Source organism: Ochotona princeps, chromosome 1 (assembly GCF_030435755.1).
Source record: "Ochotona princeps isolate mOchPri1 chromosome 1, mOchPri1.hap1, whole genome shotgun sequence".
Lineage (NCBI taxonomy): Eukaryota > Metazoa > Chordata > Mammalia > Lagomorpha > Ochotonidae > Ochotona > Ochotona princeps.
In genome coordinates this window covers 27,101,445-27,124,960 of record NC_080832.1, presented here as the reverse complement: position 1 = coordinate 27,124,960, position 23,516 = coordinate 27,101,445, and the positions used below count along the sequence as shown (strand labels likewise).

The window sequence follows — 23,516 nt, the reverse complement described above, 5'->3', positions numbered from 1 at the left end:
CAAAATAAACCAAGAATTGGCAATTACACACACATTTTTAGGGCAACAAGAATGAATGATGATAGACCATAGCTAGCCTGTCACTCTCTTAGAATAGAGTCACATAATGACTAAATCGAGTAAGAGCGAGTGTCAGTAGAATGTGAAGTACAAACTGGCTATCACTTGCACTTTGGCTTTCAAAGTGTCACTTGTTTTTCCAGTTCCTCAGAGTCATTGAGTCCCAAATGAATTTAAAAAAATGTGATAATGAACCTAAGAGAAGCACACCTAGAGAGGTTAATACAAATAGTCAATGTACTCCATGCATTTTTGGACTATTTCTTTTATTGGAGTGGATCAGATCACGGGCTCTTAGTTCAGGCTTGGTCCCAAGCAAAAGGTCTGATCTTACTAGTGTGAGGTGGGGCTCAGGTGTGCTTCTCTCTCTCTCTTTAAACATTTGTTTTATTTTGATTGGAAAGGCAGATTTACAGAAAGAAGGAGAGTCAGAGAGGAAGATCTTCAGTCTGCTCGGTCACTCCCCAAATGGCTGCAATGGCCAGAGCTGAACAGATCCAAAGCCAGGAGCCAGGAACTTCCTCTGGGTCTCCCACATGGGTGTAGGATCCCAAAGCTTTTGGCCATCCTCCTTTGCTTTCCCAGGTCACAAGCAGAGAGCTGAATGGGAAGTGGAGCAGGTGAAACACAAACTGGTGCCCACATGGGATCACCGGTACGTGCAAGATAAGGATTTAGCCACTGAACCACTGTGCCAGGCCCCTAGGTGTGCTTCTAAAGCTTATCAGGTGATTCTATTATGAGCTAGATGTAAAAGCGAGAGTGGTAAGAGAAAAAAATGTGATTTATTAAACTCCTAAAATTCTGATTGCATATCATATCATACTAACTATAGCATATTACCCCAAATAAAATAATTGTAATAATCACATAGCTATTAATTATTTTAAGGAGTTACACTCACTGAAAATAATGATGAAGTAAAAACAGTGTTGTTCACACACAATGACCAATACCTACTTTTTACAGTGAAGTTCTGTACAAAAATAGATTTGGAAATCATCAGAATTGTGAAGCACATAAAGAAAACAGCACCGTTCTTCAAATTTAGAAATACTAAAACAAAGAAACAAAAGCATTATTCAGGGAACAAGCAACACTTTAGATCAGTCATGAAAAATGAATATTTTTATCTCAAATCTCAATAATATTAATATTGCTTATGACCAAAAGTTATAAATCCATGACTCTACTTACCAGTAGCACAACACTGAAATTATTTAATACTATCAGAGTTGTCCTTCTACTCATATCTGCTGCCTGCAGTGTCGTAAGCACACATAATCACCTTTGTCCTCACTGCGTGTGGAAAAGGTACCTTGCCTATCATGGCAGCCCTAACCTATACAGAGGCAAGCAGAGCATCAATATGCACTGTACTACAGTGGTGTTTCTGAAGCTAGGAAGCAATTTGCAGAGGTATCTCTCTCTCTCTCTCTCTCTCTCTCTCTCTCTCTCTATATATATATATATATATATATATATATACACACACACACACAAATATAGACACGACACAGGACACATAGCTAAAATACTTTAATTTCTCAGGCCCAATTGCTCAACTCTGCCACTGGGACACAAAATCAGTTTAAGGTAACATGCAAATGCATGAACATGGCTGTGTTCCAATAAAAATTTAAGAGAACAGGGCGCAGGCCGGATTTAACTTTTCTCCAAATTTGCCAATTGCCACTTCACACCAATACACCAGTTGTTCCTCAGGTTTTAAGTGTACATCCCTTTTTACTTTTAAAAGAAGTTCTACTCATGCTTTAAGGACCTGCCTTGACCTAACCTGTGCCTACCCTCACCAGAGTGAAACATTCTTGTATTTCTGTGCTCTGAATGTACTTGACCAATGCGCGCAGGCATTAATTGCCATTCCTTGTTAAATGCCTGGTCCCCTCCATACTGGGTGGTAAGTTCTTCAAGACAGCAGTTGGTGCCTAGGTCACTTTTATTGTGCCTATACGACTCAACATTTGCTCCATAAACACGTTTTGACTTGAGTTGAGCACATTCTGAGGTGATGCAAGACAAATGGCTGACCTAGCTGGATGCTCTTCCATCAATTTGTTATTTCCTCTCTACAGTGGAGGAAACCAGTAAAAGTTCTCTCTCTTTGAAGCCACCAACTAGAACACAGGTTTCTCAGCATCAATCAGTAGCAGCCAGATTGGAGGTACTTTGTGCCTATCACATAGATTACAACTTGTGCAGGGCTGTGATGTCTAATTAGAGATTTACTTCCTTGGAAAACAAATCTGATAAAGTGAAATTTACAATGCCACAATTTCCCAACTATATTGCTTAAAACAGCACTGATAAACAATGAGTTTTTGGCTAATGACTGGTTTTAAAAATTAAATATTAAGAGAGTAAAGTTTCATTCAAGACAGTATTGATTGGCAAGATATCAGATGAGTCAGTCTATAATCTTGCTTGTTTCTGTTCCAATCACCAAGGAGGTAACAGGTAGTTTTCATTAGGCAAATTCCGATTACAAATGACTCACACTGCTCTACCAGTTCGTGCCCTAACAAAACCAATTACTGCTATTCTAAAAGCAACAGGATATTGCATAACTGCTTGCAGAAATCTGTTGTCTCTTACTTCTTATTACGTGGGGAGAAATAATAGTAAATGCACCTAATTCGGTTTAAAATTCTCAAGTACTGGTCTAGCATGAGCTTCTACAGGACAAATATGTCAACCCTTAATCAGTGATTCTGGATGATAAAACACAATCTTATTTTTATTTTCTAAGATATGGCATTTTTTAAGCTGTTGGTAGACAATGTCAAAACCAAGTTGAACTGACTTATGTCACTGTAACCTCAAATACACTCCATCAACAGTGACCATAGTAAACGTTTTTAAAAAGTAGAATATGTCTAATCTCACAAAATTAATAATTGCTACAGAAGAGCCAATCTAGGAGACAGCATGTGTGCCTTTTGGTATATCAAAAGCAGAAAAAACTGTCCTCTAACATAGATGAGCAGCTTAGCTGGCTGAAAAGAACCTCCACATAGCTTCCATTTATCTGTATCTTGATTCTGGTCTGAAGTTCGTATTCATTATCCAGTCACTATGGTTTATACGGAATCAGTTCAACCAACAGTGCACAGCTTGCTGCAAATCTTGTCATCATAGAATCAGTTTTGGGACTGAAGACGGCTGAGCATCTTCGTCAGTGTAAGAATTCTTAAAACATGTACTCTTTTAAAAATCACAGCTGAAAGTCACATCCAGTCATAAATAAACAATAAAAAGCATTCTTCTAAATAAACCAAATGTACCAATGAAACATACCTCACTCCCCGGACTGAGGCAGCACTGAAATTCCACTCATGAATGCCTTTCTGTAACACCACAGGAGATCAGCAGCATGTTGAGCCAACCATGAGTAAACAACAAGACAACAACATTTGGCTTTATTGCTTTTTTTTTTTTTTTAACAATTTAGAGTAATTTTCTTCTACAGCATAATTCAAGAACAAATAATCTCATGGAAACTCCAGTTCATACTCAAGTCACAAGGGTGATATCTATTTCATAATTTCTGTACTTCAGTAAGGCAGCTTCCAAAAGAGCCTAGGTAAGCATCTCATTAAATTCTAACATTTTTTTATTTATTATAGGGGCTCTATCTCCCAACCCCAGTCCAGTGTATGCCATTCTAACTGGGACCTGGAACTCAGTGCAGGTTTCCCACACAGGTGGCCTGGACCCAATTCCTTGAGACCTCAACCTCTGCCTCCCAAGAGCATGCATTAGTAGGAAGCTACAATCAGGGTCAGAGCTGGTACTTGAACCCAGGCACTCCACTACAGGATGCGGGCACCTTAACAGGCATCTCAACTGTTAGGCTAAATACCCACTCCAGCTCACTGAATTCTGAAACTGAATTTTTAGTGAATATTGTTGTGTGTTAATTTTTGAGACAAACAACTCAGCGATTATTGCCTTACAATAGTCAGACAATAGTTCTCTTATGAGAAAGAAAAACATTAACCTGAGTAAAAGTTCTGCAATGTTTTAAAGACATTCATTCCTGAATTCACTTTAGATACTTTCCAGTTAAACTGACAATTGTATTTCTTTAGAAATTGGCAGAGTATATGTATATATCTCTTCACATATGTATAGCACATTCACCTATCCACAGTGTTTTCATGGGTGTAGTATTCATTACAGCTATAAGGCTTTGCTATCTAATTTATGCAAAATTCAATATGCTAACAAGTTTGAATATAAAAAATTGGCTTACCACATGATAAACATGCATGATTTAAAGGTCCAAGATGGGAAAAAGAGCCATAATTTATTTTTTTGAGTTTATCTCTAAAGCTAAATTAAAATTTTATCAAGCTCATAAGTTCCTAAATTAAGTAAAGGACATGCTGAATCTTATTTCCTATAAAAATGTTTGACAACTACACAGAATAAATAGCACAAACATTTTTACAGAAAAAACATACGTTACATGTATCTAAATCTGGCAAGTACTGTACAGAGACCAATCACAGTGTAGTTTAATTCCATACATGTTAAAGAGGCTCTTATTTACCCACTGCCAGTAGCTGAGGCCTTGGTTAGGCTAGAGAAATGGGAATGACAATCTTGTGGCTCTGAGGTGGCTCCAAATTCTCTTGGCGAAAGCAATAGAAAAGCCACTGTTCTTATCCTCGGCCCCTTGTTCACTGCTAGGCCGTTGCAACTTGAAATAAAAATAGATCCTCTTAAGCTCAGTGTAGTAAAAGATTAATTTCAGTGCACATCTGTCAGGTCATGGGAACGTGAATTGAGCTATTATGGAGCAAATTTTGTTCTGCACGGAATCCAGGGAGGGAAGGAAAATACCACAGAAATGTGCTCATGGAAGATGGTTCTTGTAACATGAGTTCCAGAGAATGGAATTAACGCAGCAGCCTACAGCCTCAATTGACAATCTGGAAAGTTGCTTCTAAATTCCTTGAGCCTCAGGTGAACTTCTAGCTACAGAGATGACCCTGTAGCCCTAACCTGTCCACTACTTGCACATAATGAGCTGCCTGCCAAGATCATGCCAGATCCAGTAGGGGCTAAAGACAGAACAGGCAAAGGCAGTGTGCAAAATGGCCCCCGCACACAACAGCTGGCAAACGCCACGATTATGGGTCCGACTGCTCTTCCATCCAGCTTAGGCCAGCCTCGTCCTCTGTTGGCTCCAGCCTGAGTCGACCACGGAGAGATATCTCAAACTGATGGGGCTCGTTTTGCAGGACAGGAGAGCACTTCCAAAAGGCTTGATTCTGAAACACTGCCAAGGTTGCTGGGGTATGTTTCATTTCCCCGGGGATGGAGGGAATGAGATGGGGAAAAGGTCTCCCCCCTTCTCTGCCTTGCTAACGGGGTTCACCACACAGAGGCGCTGGAGAGCTACAAAACCAAGGCCGGTTAAAACGCTCCCACACGAGGTAGTCCCAGCAGGCTTCATAACCCAGTTCAACCTCATTTTATCAGAGCAAGTACCATTTTCTAGGAACTGAAAGCTGTAGATCTGAGGCCTCCATTAAGGCAAGATTAAGATCTGAGACTTAATACTGAGTTCAGTGGCAGGAACCACACTGTGGCAGGCACCATTGGTTCCCTAGGCAACAGTCATTGCTTCCTCCTCTGCAAACAGACCAAAAAAAAAAAGTTCAGGTTCAGCTGGCAATGTTGAAGCATGTGAAACTGATTAGTCTAACCTGGCCATGGTGAAATCTTTTCCCTAGCTGGTTATTTGTTTAGACAGGGTCAGATGACACACTGAAGGGGGGTGGGCTTCTGACCCTCGCCCTGGAACGCTATGATCTGAGGTGATGCTTGGAGCAGCTGTTTAAGACTATAAGAGGAGGTTCGGGCCTTGGGTTTGGGGGCAAGTGCCGCTCCTCACAGTGTGGCGGCAGTGGGGGGTGCCCCTGCCAGGTTGGACCCAATGCTGGGGGCTCACGCCAAAGATACTGCCAAAAGGCAGTGAACGAGTCCTCGGCCTCACCCAGGGAGGCCAGTGCACCATGTGGTGCCAGGCTTTGCCTGATGGCCGCTTGGCGGCCTGCTCTGTGGTTTTTTTAAGATATGTTTGCTGCCTGGGGACACCCATGACTAAGTCCAATTTTAGTGTAGGTGGTAGTGAATCTTGGGTGATTCCCAGTGACAGGGTCATGCAAGTTTTAGGCATGCGTGGGAACCGAGACCTGGTGGTTTGGAGGGAAGTACCCAGGAGACAATTACGGTTAGTCAGATACACCAACCCAATTCGGAATACAGAAATGGCCTGCTTGCCTAGAACATCACTGACCGTAACACACCACCCCATACCAATACTATGGATGGGGGCCTCTTTGGCAGTGATGGGCACCAAATCCAACTGTTTGGTGGAGTGGTGGAGTGGTCACATTTGGCAGGGCCAAGACTGTATCCAGCATGCGAGAGAACTTGGTCTGGGGGTAGACTCTATGGGGTTGTGTGGGCCCAACCCTGTGGAAATACAAGTTCCCCTAGTTGGACACCCTAACTGGGTTGAGGTTCCCACCAAGGGGCGCTTGTGCTGGAATGGGGGCTGTGTTCTATCTAGAAAACAGTTGCAGTCACCCGAGGCACTAGTGTGGCCTGGGATTGGATGCACCAGGCCAGTTCAGACCCCAACGCCATCTGCTGTCATGGAGAACCAGGGTAGATGTGGGACTGACTAGGCTGGGTCTCAACCCCATACTGAGCTATGTGTGAGCTATATGTGGGTATGGACGAGCCATGGCTGGGCTGAAACATCCAACAGCAAGAACCAGAATGGGGTGAAAGCCAGCCGGGAAAAGCCACTGTTCCTGCTAGGACAGGAGGTGAACTGAGTAGGGTTGGCTCAAGGACCCCCTGGTATGCGCAAAACCTGGCATTGGGAGGGGTTCTGATGGAGGAGCCTGGGCAACTCCTCTGGCAGGACACAGTCCCTGCAGGTAAGCGCAAGAAGCATGATAGGAAACAGCCCAGAATAGGCCATGGAAAGTTTCCCACTGGCACACATTCGGCATGGGTCAGGGGCAGACCAGGCTGAATCAGTTCATGTCATCCACTGGCAAATCCAAACACCAGAACAGAGTGTGGGTTGAGCTGGGTTGGTTGCGACAAAAACCAGTACATATTATGGAATGCCAAAGTGAGGTTGCCTGTCCTGGATTTGACTGCAGCACCCAACCAGCACACGTGAGATCCAGGAAGGGAGGGACAGAGCTGGCAGGGGGATTAAGGGGCTGGTCCCCTCGCCGGACAGCTACTCCCACTGGAGAGCGTGGGCTGGGATGGGGACAGACCAGGCTAAGCAAGGCTGCAACACCTATGCGCTGCATGTGGACTAGATCAGGGAAAAGCCAGGCTGGGCGGATTATTCCTACTGGTGCAAGCATAAATTAGAGTGGGTGAGGGATGTTTAGGCTTGGCCACAGCATCAGCTGGCAGAAGCTGGCACTGGGGACTAATTCTGTCAAGCCAAATCACAGAACCACCCGAAGAGTGCATAAACCGGGACTGAGAAAGACCTGGGAGGGAAAAAGTGGGTTCCCCCTTCCTGGGTCACTAGTCCCGCGGGAGGGCATGAAAACTAGGACGGGGGCTGGGGTGGCTAGACAGAGAGGCACTCAACAATATCTGTGAGGGCTGGATAGTTGAGTTGGTTAGATGGAACTAAGCTTTAATACCCATTGACAAGTACAAGAGCCAAATGGGATGGGGGACAGACTGGTCTACTGCTACACATACTGGCAAACCAGGGTAGGGGGTGGGCCTGATGGGGGTTATTGTGGGTCGCTCTGACTAGGCTGCAGCTCCCACTGGTCTAAGTGAGGGCCGAGTAAGTGCTGGGCAGAAGCAGGCTGGACTGCAACACCCATTGGTTCCAATGCAACTCGGGACTGAAAACAGAATCAACCCAGCAATTGCAACCACCAGCTGATCAGGGTGATGGACTGTGCCAGGCCCTGTGCTTGCTAGAACATACAAGAATCTGGTCTGGGAAGACCTCAAGGTTTCTTTGGAGATCTCCCCAATCGAACTGCTGGACTCAGAACTCTAACCAAGAAAAGACAGAAGACAGAACAGGTCAATCATTCATCTCAGCTATATGTTGGCAGCGAAATATGGGGCGAACGGAGACTTTATGATGGACCATATCATTCAGTGGACGACCTCATCGAGTGAAACTGGCAGCGATTCATAACTGGAGAACTATTAAAACCACTTGAGCAAATATCTCAGAGCATGCCCCACATCCGGGACTTGGGGTGTGCGCGAAACCCGGTGGGGCTTCTCCCTCAATATCCCCCTTTACCTCAGATACATGATGGAAACAATATGGACATAATAGTATTACCCACTTCCCTATACCCCCTGAACCTTTTTTTTTTTAACCGCAATTAACTATGTAAAGATTGTCAACAACAATACAATAAAATTAAAAAAAAAAAAAAAGACTGTAAGAGGAAAGCCCAAACTAGGAACAGCAGTCAGTGACACTGAAGTCACCCTCAGGATGGCCCTACTTCAGAATTTCTTGAAGTGCAGAATATCGTTTCCTTGTTTTTCAAGCTACTTTGGTTGAGAGCTGAAGGACACCACGAAAGAGATAAGTATTACAAGTAGCTTCTCTTTGTCTCAATGTCTAGTTGTTTGCTTTTCCTTTCCTTACACAGGTAGATTTTGTTCAAGTACAAGCTTACTTTACACAGAAAGCATCCACTGAACAAAGAGAGAAACTGTTAAAAAGAGTTGAGATTTCAAGTAATCTTGCCCCAGAATGTGAAGTAGCACCCGAAGAGTCCTGGGGAATGGGGAATAATTGGCATACAACATAAGTTAAGCTTTGAAAACTACAGCATAAAGTTCTTCTTTGCTCATGGAACTGTTCATTCCACATGTTAGGGGGAAAATACCGAGACAGGGAGTGAGGACAGAGGGAAAAATGATCAATGAAATGCAACATTTCTCTGTTCTACTTTTAGAAGAAAAAAATCAAAACATTCTATTAGCAATATAACTCACTTTCTGTTTTAGCAGAAAACCCACTTAACTGGTTGTTTATCTGATGTCTAATTATGGTCTCACAGCCATTTAAAATTAACATAGTAATAATAAAGTTTTCTTATTTCTATTGCTGTCTTCCAATTTCACCACTTCTATTTTTTTAAAATACAGCAAATAGCAACAGTGATGAATATAGTATGGATACAAGGAGTGTTTGCAGAGAACGCAACAAGTTCCAAATGGAAAAGGATGTCAGGAAGTTTAAATGTTTGTGTGTGCAAGAATTTTTGTCACTAGAGGTCACTGCAATGGGGACCATGCAAATTAACTCCCTGAGTCAAAGAGGGTGAAGAAATGTGACAATCCAAGCCTTCCTCCTTCACCTGTATCCTAACTAATACACACACTTCTTAATACAATATAAAACTTGCCCCTACAATTGCCTCAGAACATAAGTGAATCAGTATAGGGCTCACTTTATTAGATGAAGAACCTCCAGGAAGGAGAAATCAATAACAGCTACTTGGAAATGGTACTCATTTTTCCAAAAATCTCTGGCCTCACTTTTGTTCCCTTTCTGTCTTCCAAGTTCTCCTGGATCTCTGCCGATTCTTGGGCTTTGCTAATCGCTAATTCCTTCAGCCCCATTTGGTATCCAAGTGTCCTCGAATAACCTCACGCTTTCTAATGAAGCCTCTGCAAATCTCTTGATCTTGCCCTTCTTCAAGTTCATACCTCCTAGCTGTGTCAGTTTCTGTGGTTTCAACTGTTACTTCTGAGAACGTGTGTGTACTTGAAAAACAATGTAAATAAAATGCTGTACATTCAAGCAATATTAATAGCATCTAAGTAATATATTGACTATTCTTAAATTTATCACAGGATGATTTCAATTGAAGTCATGCCAGCAGTTCCAACTAAACAAACCCCTAGTCAAATGTCTTATGAACTAGTTTCCCCTCTAACCACTATTCCGATGTTACTAACACACTCAGAGATTCATTCATTTTTTGGCTGATGTGGCCATTCAGGGAGTGACCCTGAGGAAGGAAGATCTCTCCATCATTTTGCCTTACAAATAAATAAAAGAATTTTAAAAAGAATGCAGTAATTTTATACATATTCCTGGTTTCAATTTTTCTTCCTACTTGGTGAGTAGGTCATTCACCTTTCTTTCCAAAGGACCTGTCCCTTGTAGCCAAAATCACATGACCCCAGCCTAAGGTCTCCCCAGTTCCTCCAACAGTCTTTGTGACCCTCCAGACTCCAGGACTTCTCAACTCTAAAGCCAAGGCCGGATAAATCATATACTATGACAACAACCACAATGAAGCACTTGTTCCCTGCCATCTAGCACTGGGCTAAGTGCTTTCCATTGATTATCTAACTTACTCTTCCTAACAATTCCAGTACCTATTTTCATGTTTTGCATGTTTTCTACCTCCTCCTCAAAGCAGGAGTTGAAGCGGATGGCCCAGGTGATAAAGCAAGTAAGCCAACTCTAGCTTTCATACTTGCACAGTTTGAGGCAGACTGTCTTCTTCTTTTTTTTTTTTAGGATTTATTTATTTTTATTGGAAAGGTGGATATACAGAGGGGGAGAGACAGAAAGGAAGATCTTCTGTCCGATGATTCACTCCCCAAGTAACCGCAATGGCTAGAACTGAGCCAATCCGAAGCCAGGTGCCAGAAGCCAGGAACTTCTTTCCTGGTCTCCCACCTGGTTGCAGGGTCCCAAGGCTTTGGGCCATCCTCAATTGCTTTCCCAGGCCAGAAGCAGGGAGCTGGATGGGAAGCAGGGCTGCCGGGATTAGAATCGGTGCCCATATGGGATCCCAGCATATGCAAGGTGAGTACTGTAACCACTATGCTATCACATCGGGCCTGGCAGATTTCTTCTTAATTCCTTCTCTGTTTTGCCTTCATGCCTGTTCTCAGATTTTAAGAAACTTTGTGGATGCTCTGTTTCCTACCAATACGTGTCTAAATTCTGTTTCCTAGCTCATGTAGGGCTCTAGAGTCATCACCTCCTTGTGAGTCAAGTCACAGCCGTTACAGCTCTTGCTTACATCCTGTTGGTGTGTTTCCTAGAATCCTGCCGTTCTTCAAGCTTGAACTGTCTTCCCTGGTCACACTTAGGTTCTACCCAGCGTCAAAGTCCACCTTCCGCTTCCTTTCTACAACCTCCTCTAAGGACTCCAGGCCTTCCTCCACTTCCTCCTTGCTCAGCTGTAGCCAACATCCCACACAGTGTTACACACTAACCAGCAAGGACTCAGGAGCCACAGAACTCACAAATCATGTGCTCTACTAGCATCTCCACAGTGTTTCCATCAGGTGTAGCTGATGCTCTGGGAAATAGGCTGGGTTGATGATTTCATTTGGTCTTTCCTCTGTCCCTGCACTATAACAGTAAGTTATAAAGGAATCTCTATCTTGGCTGAAAATCTGCCATAGAAGGTCATAATCTAGGAAGCTTTATGTTAAGAACAAATCAGTACTACAAGTGACTTCTTCAAATGCTTATATTTTTAATTCTTATTTCTAATAATGAAAAAGAATCAAATTTCTATCTGCTCATAGTGGCCAACAACTTGCATGTGTAGTTGGGGCTTGTTCTGAAGATTCTCATTAGATCTTTAGTGGGATTTAAGATTTTTTTAATTATATTTTTGAGAATCTTTACATAGTTAATTACGGTAAAAAGGTTCAAGGGCTATAGGAAAGTGGGTAAGACTATTATTTCCATATTGTTTCCTTCATGTATCTGAGGTAAAGGGGGATATTGAGGGAGAAGCCCCACCTAGTTTCCCACCCACCCCAAGTCTCGGATGTGGGGCATGCTCTGAGATACTAGCTCAAGTGGTTTTGATAGTTCACCAGTTATGAATTGCTGCCAATCTCGCCACTCCAAGCACGATGAGGTCATTGAAGAATCCACTGATTGACATAGTCCATCATAGAGTCTCCATTTGCCCCATATTTCGCTGCCAACATATAGCTGAGGTGGTTGATTGACTCGTTCTGTCTTCTATCTTTTCTTGGCTAGGGTTCTGAGTCCAGCAGTTCGATTGGGGAGATCTCCAAAGAAACCTTGAGGTATTCCCAGACCAGATTCTTGTGTGTTCTAGCAAGCACAGGGCCTGGCACAGTCCATCACCCTGATCAGCTGGTGGTTGCAATTGCTGGGTTGGTTGTTTTCAGTCCTGACTTTCACTGGAACCAATGGGTGTTGCAGTCCAGCCTGCTTCTGCCCAGCACTTACTCGGCCCTCACTTAGACCAGTGGGAGCTGCAGCCTAGTCGGGACGACCCACAATAACCCCCACCAGGCCCACCCCCTACCCTGGTTTGCCAGTACAATATGTATAGCAGCAGACTAGTTCAGTCTGTCCCCCATCCCTTTCAGCTCTCGTACATGTCAATGGGTATTGAAGCTTAGTTCCATCTAACCAGCTCAACTATCCAGCCCTCACAGATGTTGTTGAGTGCCTCTCTGTCTAGCCACCCCAGCCCCCGTCCTAGTTTTTGTGCCTTCCCGCGGGAGTAGTAACACAAGAGGGAAGAGCCCACTATTTCCCTCCCAGGTCTTTCTCAGTCCCGGTTTATGCACTCTTTAGGTGGTTCTGTGATTTGGCTTGAGAGAATTAGTCCCCAGTGCCAGCTTCTGCCAGCTGATGTTGCGGCTAAGCCCAAACAACCCTCACCCACTCTAATTTATGCTTGCACCAGTAGGAATAATCCGCCCAGCCTGGCTTTTCCCTGATCTAGTCCACATGAGGCGCACAGGTGTTGTAGCCCTGCTTAGCCTGGTCTGTCCCCATCCCAGCTCACGCTCTCCAGTGGGAGTAGCTGTCCGGCGAGGGGACCAGCCCCTTATTCCTCTTGCCAGCTCTGCCTCCTCCCTTCCTGGTTCTCATGCGTGCTGGTTGGGTGCTGTGGTCAAATCCAGGACAGGCAACCTCACTTTGGCATTCCATATTGTGCACTGGTTTTTGTCGCAACCAAACCTGGCTCAACCCACACTCTGTTCTGGTGTTTGGATTTGCCAGTGGATGACATGAACTGATTCAGCTTGGTCTGCCCCTGACCCATGCCAAATGTGTGCCAGTGGGAAATTTTCCATGGCCTATTCTGGGCTGTTTCCTATCATGCTTCTTGCGCTTACCTGCAGGGACTGTGTCCTGCCAGAGGAGTTGCCCAGGCTCCTCCATCAGAACCTCTCCCAATGCCAGATTTTGCGCATACCAGGGGGTCCTTGAGCCAACCCTACTCAGTTCACCTCCTGTCCTAGCAGGAACAGTGGCTTTTCTTGGCTGGCTTTTTTTTTTTTTAAGATTTATTCATTTTATTACAGCCAGATATACACAGAGGAGGAGAGACAGAGAGGAAGATCTTCCGTCCGATGATTCACTCCCCAAGTGAGCCGCAACGGGCCAATGTGTGCCGATCCGATGCCGGGAACCTGGAACCTGGAACCTCTTCCGGGTCTCCCACGCGGGTGCAGTGTCCCAATGCATTCGGCCGTCCTCAACTGCTTTCCCAGGGCACAAGCAAGGAGCTGGATGGGAAGTGAAGCTGCCGGGATTAGAATCGGTGCCCATATGCGATCTCGGGGCTTTCAAGGCGAGGACTTTAGCCACTAGGCCACGCCACCGGGCCCTTTTGGCTGGCTTTCAACCCATTCTGGTTCTTGTTGTTGGATGTTTCAGCCCAGCCATGGCTCGTCCATACCCACATATGGCTCACATATGGCTCACATATGGCTCACGTAAGGCTCAGTAGGGTTTGAGACCTAGCCTAGCTCGTCCCACATCTACCCTGGTCCTCCAGGACACCAGACAGTGTTGGGGTCTGGCCTGGCCTGACCTGGCATCCAGTCCCAGTCCACACTAGTGCCACGGGAGACTACAACTGTTTCCTGGTTAGAACGCAGCCCCAGTTTCAGCCCATGCGCTCATTGGTGGGAAACTCAACCCAGTTAGGGTGTCCCCTTAGCTCCCCAACCAGGCCTATTCCCAGCCATAGATCACACGCATGCCAGTGGCTGCTCTGACTCAGCTTGGCTCAGTCCCTCTCTTGTCCTGGCCTCTGCCTAAACACTGTGGCTTAGCGTCCTTGACTCATGCAGACCAGTAGGTGCAAGAGCCTAGCTCAGCATGACCTGTGCTCCATCCTGTCTTCTAGTTTCGCTTGTAGGTTAAGGTTTGCTCAGTTCTGCCCAGTACATCCTGTTCCAGTACCAATTTACACATTACCCAACTGTTGGAGCTACTTTGCCCAGCTTGTCCAACCCCCAGGTCTGGACCACATGTTCACCAGCGGGAGTTTCCCAAGTTCCTCCACTTGATCCCCTCCCAGACGCAGTTCTCATACATGCCAATGGGTTTTAGACCAGTGCCCGGCGCAGTCTGGCCTTCCATTTGGCAGTATATGAGCAGCCCAGCCCACCCCACACCCTATTCAGGATGCACATTTGGGTGCTGCTGCTTTGACTAGTCCAGACTGTTGTGGGTTCCTTTACCTGTGATTGATGGCAGGCTCCTTGGTCACACCTAGCTTAGTCTATCACCACCCAAACTCTTGAGCTAATCAGTGGGGCTAGAATTTCCACAGGCTGTGGCCCATACATCCCCCACAGAATCTATCCCCGAATATGGTTCTCGAGTGCTAGTTAATGTTATGGCTCTGCCTAATGTGACCCGTCTGCTGATCCATCATCATGTCAGGTAATAGGATATCCTGCTGGACAAGCCCCGACCCTTAGCTTTTGCATGAACCGGTGATCGGTGCTCAGCATTGTTCAGTGATTAAAAGTTCTTCAAAGCAAGAGTTACTGTCATTGGAAATCTTTAGGATTGACTCACACCCCAGCAGCACAGTGGGATCAACCAGGAGCTACCTAAGCAGCGATTCAAAGAACCAAAACCCCAGACCTCCCCTGCCAGGCGGTCAGCAGTCAGAGCCTGGCACCAAATTGCGCACTGGCCACCTGGGGACAGCTCACCACGTGCACATGGTAGCTGGAGTCGGGATCTGAGCAAGACGGGGATTTAAGATTTTGATGTATTTATTGCAGAATATCTTGTGAAATTGCTGGCACGGTTGGGGTTTCAGAGACCGGGCTATGAACAAGATCACACTTCTGAAAGACTCACCAAGTATTCCTCAATGCTACTACGTAGATTTGGGATTGAGAATGGATGGTTCTCGCCATGCTTGTTTTAGTTTTATGTTATCAACATTCAACATATTTGCGAAGTTAGCAAAAAACATGAGCAAGTTTATCCCAACATATAATAACTTACAAAAGAAGATGAACTTAGTATGCCACTCAACATCTAGTCATTTCAAACACACGATATTGCCTTTCTGGAAATGATGGTAATGGGACAGAGGACTTCCTGCCCCCCTCTGACAGAGGTCAAAAGACTGGCTTCTGGGTCTGTTCCAGCTGACTAAGGAACATCAAAGTACAGGACAGTCTTGTTACTAGATTATAGATCGAATGTGTTGATTTTCCTGTTGAGCTTCCAAATGTAGAGTGTATCAGTTTGCTTTTCTTTAGTTCAAAAATATCTCACACAAACCACTTATGAAGCAAAGAAGCTGATTTAGGTTCATGGTACTAGAGGTTCATAGTCCCACATTAAGTCCCACATTATTTTTGCCTCTGATGAGTGGTAGAGCATGAAGAAAGGATGGCACCAAAAACCAGGAAGCTGTGAGACCAAGTGGGAACCAACTTGGCTTTTAGAACCAATCCTCTCATGAGAGGACAAGCACCCCGTCGCACCAACCTAAGCAGCCCCCACATGGCCCGCCTCCTAAACACCATAATTGCATTAAGTGCTCACCCCCCACCATTATGACTGAGGTCTAAATAGCTGCATGAGTTCAGGAGTCCAATCTTGTTCAAACCATAACAGGTGGGAACAAGCTATGTGAGTTCTGAGACTCTGTTCAGTAGCTCTGAAAAGCAGACTAGGAATTTACACTTAAAATCAGCTCCTACGGGCCCAGCGCAGTAGCCTAGCAGCTAAAGTCCTCAGATTAAAGTGCAGGGATCTCATATGGATGCTGGTTTGTATCCCAACAGCCCCGCTTCGCATTAAGCTACCTGCTTGTGGCCTGGGAAAGCAGCAGAGGATGGCCCAAAGCCTTGTGACCCTGCACCCACGTGGGACACCCGTTAGAAGCTCCTGGCTCCTGGCTTCAGATTGACTGAGCTCTGGCCATTGCAACTATTTGGGCAGTGAATCAGCGGACAGAAGATCTTCCTCTCTGTCTCTCCTTCTCTCTGTATGTATGACTTTCCAATTAAAAAAACAAAAACAAAAAAACCTTTTCAAAAAAATCAGCTCCTTGGCTCACTACATTGCTGGTGTTGCAGGGATCAACACTTTGAAAAACACATTCCTTTGGATAATGGTAGATATGGTGACTTTTTTCAACTACTACAATTTAACAATTTAGCTACACGTAAGAACCATATAGAGATCTTCATTAACACGTGCTAGGGAAACCATCATTCTAAGTATAAGAGATTCCAGGTCAGGTGATTGTGACACTCAGCCAGGTGTGTGCCCTAACGGAATACCAGTGCCTTCCCAAAGATCACCTCTTATTGATTTAAACATCCCATTCTGGGATTTAGCGTTTAGTCATGTAAACTGAATGTTGCAATACCTGTGTAAATGGAAAATCAGATACATTTATTTTTTCCTAACAGGCATTTTTCACGAACTTCTTTGTGGAGATCCCTTATATGCAAGAATTTCGATTTTTTTTTTGCACCAAGATAAATGCTATCTTTAAATTCTGCTTTTCATGAACTTTGGGAAAATAACTTCATCATTATTGTTACTGTTTTTATCATATATTGAGCACTTATTATAAACCAGGCTCTGTGAAATACACTGGTATTATTTTATTTTCTCTCTCCAAGCTTTCCCTGTTTCCCTTCTGTTCCATCTCTTTAATGCCATACGTCTGTAAAATGCTTCAAGTTTATAAAAGATCTTCATAAGCTTTTGAGGTAGGTATTATTATCATGATCCTATTTTACAAATAAGGGCATTGCAGCTTGAAGAAGCCAAGTTGCCCAAGAATAGCATAGGATATGAACAACTCAAAGTTCACAGTTCTAAAATTTCTAAAAATGATTTTTCTAAAAATTCAACCCCACATCTCCAAGTAAACTACTTGATTTCATGTCCTGTTTTATTTTTCCTTTTAATCACTACTGAGTATAGCTACATATTTTGATTACTGACTTACTGCTTCTCTAAGTACAATGCAAGCAACACAAGGGCAGGAATTTTGCTTCTTTCATACACAGCTATTTCTCAGCTGTCAAACATAATACCTGATAGTTCCTGACAGAGTTAAGTGTTCAATGTGCTTTGCTACATGAACAGTGAGTACATGTTGATTGCAGAAAATTATACGGGCATCTTAGAAAGCAACCACAACACACACACACACACAAACACACACAAACACACACACACACACGAACTGTTTTTCCAAAACACTCTCCTCATTTCTGTGATCTATCCAGTGGACAGGCCTTAAAATGTTTTTATTAATTAAAAACAGTAAGATGATTTGTATATGCATTAAAACCTCTGAAATGCAAACATAGAAAGGCTTAGTCACATGACTGTTCTAAGCAGAAATGTGTGTTTAGGATCCTACTGGGAGCCATTTAGCCTAGCAGTTGAGACAGAGGTTAAGACGTCCACAGTTCACACTGAAGTACCTGGGCTTCACACTTGGCACCAGCTCCCGATTCCATAGCGATGGCTCAATTAGTTGAGTTTCTGCCACCCAAGCTGGATTGAGTTTCCATCTCCAGCCCTATCCAGTGTGTACACTTGCAGCGGGAATTTCTCTCTCTTTCTTCTTTTGTCTGTCTATCCCTTTCTCTCCCAAATTTCAAAAAAGATCCTTCCGAAATCAAATGGTAGCCCAACCTACCTTATTACCACAATGACTCAGTGGCTAATTTGAGCTTAAGCAGCTATTTAGATAACCAAACAGCACAATGTAACGATAACTATGATGGTAGCACTGTATGACTACAAGTGGCATTATTTTGATGTGGTTTGTACAATTAAGATATGCATTATATACATTATGTATCCTGCATATTAGTTCTTGTGTGCATAATTCAATTCATAGTATAAACTTAAAAAACAATATGTTTGAGTTGTCACACTATGTAGATAAATATCCACACAGTCCAACTATATTTTCATTAGTGAATGCAATTCTTAACTCAAATTTAACATTGTATATTACAGAATGGATTTATGTCAAGATAAACACATAGTCAATCTCTTTCTTAACCACACAGGCCAATCCCAGTCACTGGCTTAAGTAGGTAAATACTATAAGAGGATAAAATACTTTATTAGTAACACTTTTGTCTAATAACTGCACAATTTACCTTGTCATCAGGAAGCACGTGCCAAATAGATATCGTTTTTTCCTCGACTTCGTTGTTGATAGACAAATATGAAGGTTGATAGATTTTGGTTGGTTCTAATATTAATACCTTGAACACATAAGGCAAAGAAACTCAAGTCAGTGTTTTCAGATTTAAACCACTTAGAGCTGCAATAAGGAACCAACACAAGATGATCAGATCAAGCTCTGAATGTACTGCTGGATTAAACCACTTAAACTTCCGGTTATAGCCATTCTTATTACTCCTTTGAGCATCTTATGGAACTAAACTATGCAATGATCATAGGGTACAATAATGCTTCATTTTATATTGCTAATGAAATTGGCAATGGATTATCCCCAGGGAATCTTCTAAGCACTTTTTGAAATCCTATATTTTATCATGAAGAGCATGAGCTATCTCTATAAATATAAATGTGTCAAAGGAAAGCAGAAGCGTGGTAAAACAAATAATTTTTAACACAGGAAAGATTCCATACACAGAATGTCACCTACTTATTTTAGGTTCCTGCTGTCACATTTCATCATAACGATGTAGTACCACAGCATGATTTTAGCACCAGTGTAAGTGAATTTAGAAATGATTTGGATTATTGAAAGAGTTTGTGTATGTGTGCATCAAAGAGAGACACAGCCTCATGAAGCAGTAAAAATAGTTTCGTATAACGTTCAAGATAAACCAGGCATCTTCAATAACGATATATTTAGCCTTGAGAGAAAAAAAGAACTAAAATTTGCTCTATTTGGGAGAGAGATGTGGGGCATCTGATAAGTGAGTCGAGGGTTTCCATCAAAGGCTGGCCTTTGAGGTATCCTATTGTTACTAACATCTCACATCAGAAAAGAATAGTACTAAAATAACACACAAATCCTGGTTCCGAAGGAACTGTAATTATCAAGTAGTCACCTTTTCTATGTAGACTTATAACTTAATTATCAGTGAAAATGCAACAATTCTTGCTAAAGTTCTACTGCTTAAAATTTAAGAAAATTAGGTTCAGAACCAACACTAAACCAGCTCTGTGTACTAAAAAGTAGTGGAGGAAAAGTCCTTCAGAAAGCACCATGAACAAAAAATTATAAATTCAAAATGCATTAGAATATAAGCAAGAAGGCACAAGAATTTGGTCAGGAAACCGATTCCCAGCAATATCACAAACTCAATTTATTTCTTATTTGAATGTGTCACAATACATTTACGTATGGCACTGAGAATTAGACAAAGCGGTCCCAAAAACAAATTTTTTTTTCTCTTTGGGCATAACAAGTTTAAGGGCTCAAACAATTTAGGTTTTAGTAATGAAAAATAAGAGGACAGATGAGATTACATTATGGAGGGGCAGGCACCATGGCACAGTGGATTAAGCAGTGCCTAAAATGTTGGCATCCCATAAAAGTGGTCCAAGTCTCTGCTGATGTGCCTAAGAGAGCAGCAGAAGATGGCCCAAATGCTTGGGTCCCTGCACCCATGTGAAAGACCTGGAAGAAGTTCCTGGTTTCCTCTGGCACAGCCCCAGCCATTGTGGCCTTCTGAGGGGTGAATAAGTAGATGGAAGCCATCTCTCTGTCTCTTCCTCTTCTGTAACTCTGCCTTTCATATCAATCAATCAATCAATACTTAGATTATTCATTAGAAATGCAATAAAAAGTTAATTTTACATAAAAATTTTGAAATCCATACATAAGCAATTCTCAAAAAGTTTATGGAAAATGCATATTATGAAACGACTGTATGAATTTCTTTTAAATTGCACCAAAATAGGCTTATCTTTTAATTGTATTTCCCACAAATCTTTTAAAGTATCCTCATATCACAAATACACAGTGAAAGCCTACCAAGGTCATAGTCTAACTCAGGAATCTACTCAGCAGGTGAATCAAGGTGCAAGTTCCAAGAAAAACAAAGTGACATGTTATTGACAAGTACCAGCAACAAACTCTCAATCTTGTGGTACTGATGCCAACACATCTGAGCATCCCAGTAACTATAAACTTAATAACAGGTCATAAAAGTAGGTTTCCCAAATCATTGTGCTAATCTCCTCACTGGCAAATAAGAAAATGAAAGGTTTTATAAAAAATTCATAGAAAATGTATATTACAAAAAAGCTATGCATGGATTTGAATTTTTTGTGCCAAAGTAAACTTTGCATAAAATCATCTGCAGATTACTTATAACATCTAACACAATATAGGTGTTATATAAATGATTGCCATACTGCACTCAATAAGAAAAGATGACAAGAAAAGTAGGTCTTTCAGTACAGACATATTTCCGTCTCCTGAACATATCTGACTTTCAGTTGTTTGAACTTGTGGACACAGAGTAACTCTATTTCTCTTCAGGAAACCTAGTTTATAGTCTCCTTCTTTCCTAGTATTTTCTAGTTACACTTCTTTACATTCACTTATTTAATTATGACATTCAAATTTGTCTTCAACCAAATTAGCCCAAAGTGGCTAATATAAATAGCTTCCTATCACCACAGTCTGTTTCTAGCTGACCAAGTGAACAGGTGGGTGCTCCCTTCTCTCACCACTGCATTTACTGCTGCTCTGAGCACCAGCTAGCAGCAGGCTGCCAGCTCACTCCAACCTAAGAATTTTTCTAGACTACCTGTTCTCTGGTTTAGAAAACAAAGTGAAATGTTTCAGTTTCAAAGGCTTTTCAGTTAAGAAGCCTGCTGAGTTCATCTGGCTTCATCTGGAAGCCAAAGCAAGCAAAGCATGTTAATGCCAGCCAGAGATTTAATTAAATGAAGCAGATGATCCTAGCAACAAGAGCTAGAAATCAAGACTTCTCAAAAAGAACTGAGAACTGTCGCTACCTCTCATCACGGAAGATCTAGATGAGAGGGCTCAAGCAGAGCCATGTGTGACATGACTCTGCCACAGAAAGACACGTAAACACTACTGCTCTGGATGGTATGCTGAGAAATCTCTGGAGAAGGGGGCATCAGATGAGACAACGGAAACATGATTTTTAAAAGGCATTCGTGGGCCCGGCGGCGTGGCCTAGCGGCTAAAGTCCTCGCCTTGAACACGCCCCAGGATCCCATATGGGCGCCAGTTGTAATCCCGGCAGCTCCACTTCCCATCCAGCTCCCTGCTTGTGGCCTGAGAAAGCAGTCGAGAACGGCCCAAAGCTTTGGGACCCTGCACCCATGTGGGAGACCTGTAAGAGGTTCCTGGTTCCCGGCTTCGGATCGGTGCGCACTGGCCCGTTGCGTCTCACTTGGGTAGTGAAACATCGGACGGAAGATCTTCCTCTCTGTCTCTCCTCCTCTCTGTATATCTGACTTTGTAATAAAAATACATCTTTAAAAAAAAAAGGCATTCGTGTGTGTGTGTGTGTGCGTGTTCCACATTTAAATACACACATATAAGGGAAAGTCTTCAAAAAGTCCATGGACAGCACACATTATGGAAAAACTAGGCATGGATTTCAAAATTGTGTGCAGCAAAATACTTTTTGATCCTTTTCCCCCTGAGCTTCTTGAAGCACACACACAGACATTTCACCAGAGAATGGTCCAAATGAGCTGTGGATCATAAACTATCCAGTTGTCACTTTCCATGATCAAACGAGTGACTGAGGCCACTCCAGGTAGCTCTCAAGTACTTGGTTAATGAGTGGTAGCGATCATTCAGCAGCACAGGTGAGCCCGGAACTCCTCACCATCGTGATAACGATGCTATTGAGCACAATGTCAGCAGTAATGCAGCATCACTACAAGTACCTGTGTAGTTTGAAGAGACGACTTACTGGGCTAACCAAGAGATCATCTTTTCATTGTCTGGGAAGTACACTGTACCACTTAATCAAAAGGAACCACTTGAATTCCATGGCAAAAACAGAAGAACGTATCCTTTTCCTCAGGTTCTCAAGAAGTTATTTTTACAAGTAAGCTAAAGTAAACCCATTTGCAGAAAACCAAAATACTAACCAGATGCTGGCAGTCAGAGGGCAAGGACACCAGCATGCTAGTATTGTTCCAAGCTCAGTGTGGACATTCCTCCAATCAAAGCAATAACACAAAGTGTACTTAGAGTTAAACCAAGAATACTCACTGGAAACCTAACTACTGTAACATCTGTTTTTGTGGCCTCGACCAAGAAATCCATCCAAAAGTCCACAAGTTCCTGCTTGGCCACAGGCTGTTCTGTAGTCAATTTCACAAAATGTTTATAGATCAAAATTGTCTCTACCATAGACTTGAGGTACCTGAAAAGAAAAAGATATCAAACATAGTGCAGGTAAGTTAAAACCACTTGTTTCAATGCATTCCAGTTTTATTCTGTAATGTAGTTTACATACATTCATAATTATATATTCAGATTCACCACACTTTGATTGGTATCTCATGCAAATCTCATAAAAACTCAATAGAATCAACTAAATTGCCATTTTAAAAAAATTTCTTTGAAAGGCATAGTTATGTAGAGAGAGTCAGAGAAAGAGGAGACACTTCCATCTGCTTGGCCACAACAGCTGGCGATGGGCCAGGTCAAAGCTAGGAGTCTGGAACTCCAATGGGGTCTCCCACATGGCTGGCAGAAGCCCAAATACTTGGACCATCTTCTGCTTTTTTTCAAGATGCATTAGCAGAGAGTCGGATTAGAAGTGAAGCAGCTGTACCTATAATTCAAACCAGCACTCATATAGGATACCAGGAGGAAGCTTAACCTGCTCTGCTATAATCTTTGCTTTCCTTTCAGACATGAAAAAAATAAGCCTTATAGACAGCTTAAGTAACTTGGCCTGGAACCACACATCTACTTAAAATATGAGTTTTAAAATGACTATATTCTGTTTAGGCAATGCATTTTTTTATTAATTACATTTCATTTTGTGACACAGTTTCATAGGCTCTGGGATTTCCCCAATCCCTCCCCATACCCTTCCCCCATGGTGGATTCCTCCACCTTGTTGCAGTATTA

The 23,516-nt window shown here is 42.9% G+C and overlaps 1 protein-coding gene across 1 annotated transcript in view; it reads right to left on the bottom strand.

Annotated features, from left to right (window-relative positions):
- Positions 1-23,516, bottom strand: part of MAP3K5 (mitogen-activated protein kinase kinase kinase 5) — a 240,487-nt gene that overhangs the window by 91,130 nt on the left and 125,841 nt on the right. The window contains exons 10-13 of the mRNA XM_058671310.1: positions 22,647-22,800; positions 18,556-18,663; positions 3,379-3,428; positions 1,021-1,116 (exon numbers count right to left, since the gene is read on the bottom strand). Coding sequence (XP_058527293.1) covers positions 1,021-1,116; positions 3,379-3,428; positions 18,556-18,663; positions 22,647-22,800 — 408 coding nt within the window. The remainder of the gene's footprint in view (positions 1-1,020; positions 1,117-3,378; positions 3,429-18,555; positions 18,664-22,646; positions 22,801-23,516) is intronic.